Source organism: Hibiscus syriacus, unplaced genomic scaffold (assembly GCF_006381635.1).
Source record: "Hibiscus syriacus cultivar Baekdansim isolate YM2019G1 unplaced genomic scaffold, ASM638163v2 tig00111342_pilon, whole genome shotgun sequence".
Classification (NCBI taxonomy): Eukaryota; Viridiplantae; Streptophyta; class Magnoliopsida; order Malvales; family Malvaceae; genus Hibiscus; species Hibiscus syriacus.
The window spans coordinates 248529-253110 of record NW_024063066.1 but is presented as its reverse complement, the minus strand read 5'-3'; the positions used below and the strand labels follow the sequence as shown (position 1 = coordinate 253110).

At 36.1% G+C, this 4582-nt stretch overlaps 1 protein-coding gene across 1 annotated transcript; it reads left to right on the top strand.

The window, feature by feature from the left end:
- The first annotated feature begins 559 nt into the window (after positions 1 to 559).
- Positions 560 to 2644, top strand: LOC120159239 (indole-3-acetic acid-amido synthetase GH3.6-like). The gene is made up of 3 exons (XM_039169878.1): positions 560 to 900; positions 1005 to 1933; positions 2015 to 2644. Exons 1-3 carry the CDS (start codon positions 575 to 577, stop codon positions 2599 to 2601), a joined length of 1842 nt encoding a protein of 613 aa, XP_039025809.1. The 5' UTR covers positions 560 to 574; the 3' UTR covers positions 2602 to 2644.
- Positions 2645 to 4582: the final 1938 nt, after the last annotated feature.

Genomic DNA, 4582 nt, shown 5'->3' with positions numbered 1-4582 from the left:
GGGAATTGCCTGTCAATCATTTCTACCCGGTAAAATAGGTTTTCCCCCTTTTCTTTATTTGTTTATATATATATATATATATATAATAGCGTCAATCAAACTATATAAACGATAAAAAATTATTATTAATTCTTTAAGATTTTAAATACTAACATAATATATATATAGATATATATTATTAATAATTAATTTTTTTAAATAGATTCTAAATTATAATATTAGAAATATTAGAAAAAAGTTATAAAGTTATATATACTAATGTAAAATTTTTAATTTTTTTATAAATTAAATTTTGAATAATATTTTATTCTTCTTAAGGCATGCAAAACAAATGGGAGAAAAATAAATGATAAATAGTAAAAGTGAATTGACATATACACCCTTTATTGTGCTATTATTTGTGCAACTTGAAATCTCTCCCCTCTATTTATACACAGCTTATTGCTTCTTTTTCCTTCACACCATAAACCAAAAGCAAAGTCCATCTCTTGTATTAAGCACTTGTCTTCTCTCTTTCTCCAATCAAACCCTTTTTTTCTGCCATTGAAAAGTGCAAGAAATAAAGATTGGAACCATGCCTGAAGCACCAAAGATGACACAGAAACCTGCAGCAGATTACAATCTGGAGTTGAAGAACAAGAAAATCCTTGAGTTCATCGAAGACATGACTTCAAACCCTGATGAGGTTCAAAAGGATGTACTGGAAGAGATCCTTTCGAGCAATGCTCATGTCGAGTACCTGAAAACTCATGGCCTTGATGGTCGTACCGATCGAGATAGTTTCAAGAACATCATGCCTGTCATCACCTATGAGGATATCCAGCCTTATGTTGAACGTATCGCCAATGGTGATACGTCTCCCATCCTTTGTTCTAAGCCCATTTCTGAGTTTTTGACAAGGTCAGGACATCACAATGAAACAAAACGACCCTTTTGTTTTTTTTACTTGCTCTGTTTTTTTTTTTTTGTGTTGGGTTTTTAGGTGCTGGTTTGTTTTATTGTAGCTCTGGGACATCAGGTGGGGAGAGGAAGCTGATGCCGACGATCGAGGAGGAGCTAGGGAGGAGGTCACTGCTCTATAGCCTGTTGATGCCTGTTATGAGCCAATTTGTGCCTGGTCTAGACAAGGGCAAAGGGATGTACTTTTTGTTTATAAAATCCGAGGCCAAGACACCTGGTGGCCTTGTGGCACGCCCAGTTCTCACTAGCTACTACAAAAGCAACCATTTCAAAGATAGGCCGTATGACCCTTACACGAACTACACCAGCCCGAATGAGACCATTCTCTGTCTCGATTCTTACCAAAGCATGTACTCTCAAATGCTTTGTGGACTTTGCCAACACAAGGAAGTCCTCCGGGTGGGTGCTGTTTTCGCCTCTGGCTTCATCAGGGCAATTAAGTTCCTTGAGAAACATTGGCGTCTCCTTTGCAATGATATAAGAACTGGAACCATTGATTCCCAAATCATTGACACTTCTGTCAGGGAGGCCGTTATGAACATCATGAAACCAGATCCTGAGCTCGCCGATTTCATCGAGGCCGAGTGTAGCAAAGATTCGTGGCAAGGGATCATTACAAGGTTATGGCCTAACACAAAGTACGTGGATGTGATTGTGACTGGGGCCATGTCACAGTATATTCCCACTCTTGATTATTACAGTAATGGCCTCCCTCTTGTCTGCACCATGTATGCATCTAGTGAATGCTATTTTGGTGTCAATCTGAACCCTCTTTGCAAGCCAAGTGAAGTTTCCTATACTCTCGTTCCCGTAATGGCCTACTTCGAGTTCTTGCCGGTTCAAAGGAACAATGGGGTCTCGAATTCCATTTCTATGCCCAAAACTCTCAATGAGAAAGAAAAACAAGAACTGGTTGACCTTGTTGATGTTAAGCTTGGCCAGGAGTATGAGCTTGTTGTCACCACTTATTCAGGTACATCAAGTTAAACTTTTTCAAGGATTATACTATAGTTTTACTTGCTTTCACCGACTTTCGAAACTAATGTTCTCGCAGGACTCTGTCGATATAGAGTCGGTGATGTGCTAAGGGTAGCAGGGTTCAAGAACAAGGCACCACAATTCAATTTCATTTGCAGGAAAAATGTGGTTTTGTCCATTGATTCTGATAAGACAGACGAGGTTGAACTTCAGCATGCTGTGAAGAATTCAGTGAATCATTTGCTTCCATTTGATGCAACGTTGGCCGAGTACACTAGTTTTGCGGATACCACCACAATTCCAGGCCACTATGTGCTCTACTGGGAGCTTAGTCTCAATGGTAACACCCCAATTCCTCCTTCGGTTTTTGAGGACTGTTGCTTGACTATTGAAGAGTCCCTCAACAGCGTATACCGCCAAGGGCGTGTATGCGACAAATCCATTGGACCTCTCGAGATGAAGATCGTCGAACCGGGGACATTCGACAAGCTGATGGATTATGCCATCAGCTTAGGTGCATCGATTAACCAGTACAAGACGCCACGATGCGTGAAATTCGCTCCCATTGTCGAGCTTCTGAACTCAAGGGTTGCATCCTGTTTCTTCAGTCCAAAATGTCCCAAATGGTTTCCTGGTCACAAGCAATGGAGCAACACAAATTAAGTGAAATGAAGGGGGAGCACTCAAATCAGTAGCTTTTCCAACTGTTGTTTATGCATAGTGACTCTTTGATTAGCCATGTCATTGTACAAAAACAATTCATGTTTCAAGGAAACCTCTTCCCCCCATTCTCATGAAAATAAATTTATCTCTTGTTTAGATGTTTTAATCTCTTAATAATCATGGGATTTTGGTTCTTAATTCCAGCCAGGAATCCTGCCCACTAAACTCTCATGTGCCCATAAAAAACCCATCATTTTCAAGGAAAAGAAAATAGCTTACCAACTTTTTCCCATTGTGTTTATCCATCAAACTCTTTTTGATTATAATAAACTAGCTAACCCACTGTTTTTGACACGTTCAAAACTTCAAACGACCAATAAAACATGGAATCTAATACCTATGCAACAAAAGTTTGGTAAGCCAAATGATACCCTTTTCCAGTGTAGTAAAAAGAGAATCAAATCTCTGTAAAAGATAATAGCAGGTTTGGATTATTGAAAGAGAGCTTATTAGCCTCGGTTTACGTGTATAGTAAAACGAACATAAAATATATCGAAAAAGGATATTTTTATCTTATGAAACCAAAGATTATAAAGATACATGTGCATTTGAAAAGGAACATGACAAAAAATGACAATGTAAGCCACATGTGTGTAGTAGATTGGCCCTTAGAATTTGGATAGAGGTCACAAAAAACCGGCCAGGAATTCATGCAAAATGGTCAAGGAAAAGCACAAGTGCCTGATGAGACACCGACTTTTGCTTTAAAGTGGGGAGGGGTCCTAGATAAGGTACATTCAGAGGTTGTTCCCTTGGCTTGCACTAATGTCTGGGAAAACAAACAAAAGGTGTTTTGTTTTGTTTTTTTTTTCAGATAACAAATTTTCAGGATTCGAGACATGCACTTACAGCAGAGTATATACAATTCTCAGGGATAATTTTATTTAATTTTCTTTAAAATGAAACATTTTTTGTATGATGTAAGGAACAAAACGGTTGATGATTGATTCTATTACCAATTCTCAAAACATGTGAAGAAACGAGGGTTGAATAATAAAGAACAAGAAGATTTTATCTCATCAAACACAATCTGCATGTTTGCCTATAAAGAGGCTACTCACCCACTAGAGAATCGTTTTCCATCTCCATACATTTCACTAACAAATCCGCCAACTATTTGATACCAAAGCACCACTGTTTGAGCTACCATTAAAGGGGTAGGGATAACAATAACTTTTTTTCATATTATGAATAAAGTTGATGGTGAAATATCTTAATGCTCAAGATGATAGCAGATGAGGTAAGCAATAAGTAGTGTCTTATAGTTGTCATATAATGTAAAATGTTACGAGATTATTATCATATTCTCAAAAGATATATCTAATAGGATATATAGTGTCACTACTTTTGAATTTTAAGATTTTTTTCGAGGCGGGACTAATATCTCCTTCTCAAAGACATGATACTTAGGGTGCTTATCGAACGAGTCGATTATAAATTGGATATAGTTCGATTCGTATTCGTTAAAAAAATCTTGTTGCTCGACTCAACTCGACTCTTTGCTAGTTATGCTCGTTAAAATTTTACTCAACTCGTGCTCATTAAAAATACTTGTTGCTCGATTCAATTCGTTATTTGTTGAGCTCACCAAAATTTTTACCTTGATTATTTTAACTATAGATAAAATCTACTAATGTTATATAAAGCTTAATATAAACCTAAATTAACAAACTTAACCAAAAAAGTTAACAAAATCTACTAATATACTATATAGGATTTGATTTTTGGGTGTAGTGAATTAATAATTTAGTATTTTTCTTGTTGTTTATTAGAAAATTAATAGATTAATAAATTAGTAGTAATTATTAATTAGTAATTTACTATCTTTATTATTATCTATTAGTAAATTAGTAATTATTATTTAGACTTTTTAATAGAGTAATTTTTTTAAGGTAACTACTAAAAAATTATAAAAAACATT

What these genes read in the sequence shown, in the direction of transcription:
- LOC120159239 (XM_039169878.1), top strand. Translation starts at nt 575, where the DNA reads ATGCCTGAAGCACCAAAGATGACACAGAAACCTGCAGCAGATTACAAT. An exon ending in ATTTCTGAGTTTTTGACAAG is followed by an intron (nt 901 to 1,004) that starts GTCAGGACATCA and finishes GTTTTATTGTAG; the next exon opens with CTCTGGGACATCAGGTGGGG. An exon ending in TGTTGTCACCACTTATTCAG is followed by an intron (nt 1,934 to 2,014) that starts GTACATCAAGTT and finishes ATGTTCTCGCAG; the next exon opens with GACTCTGTCGATATAGAGTC.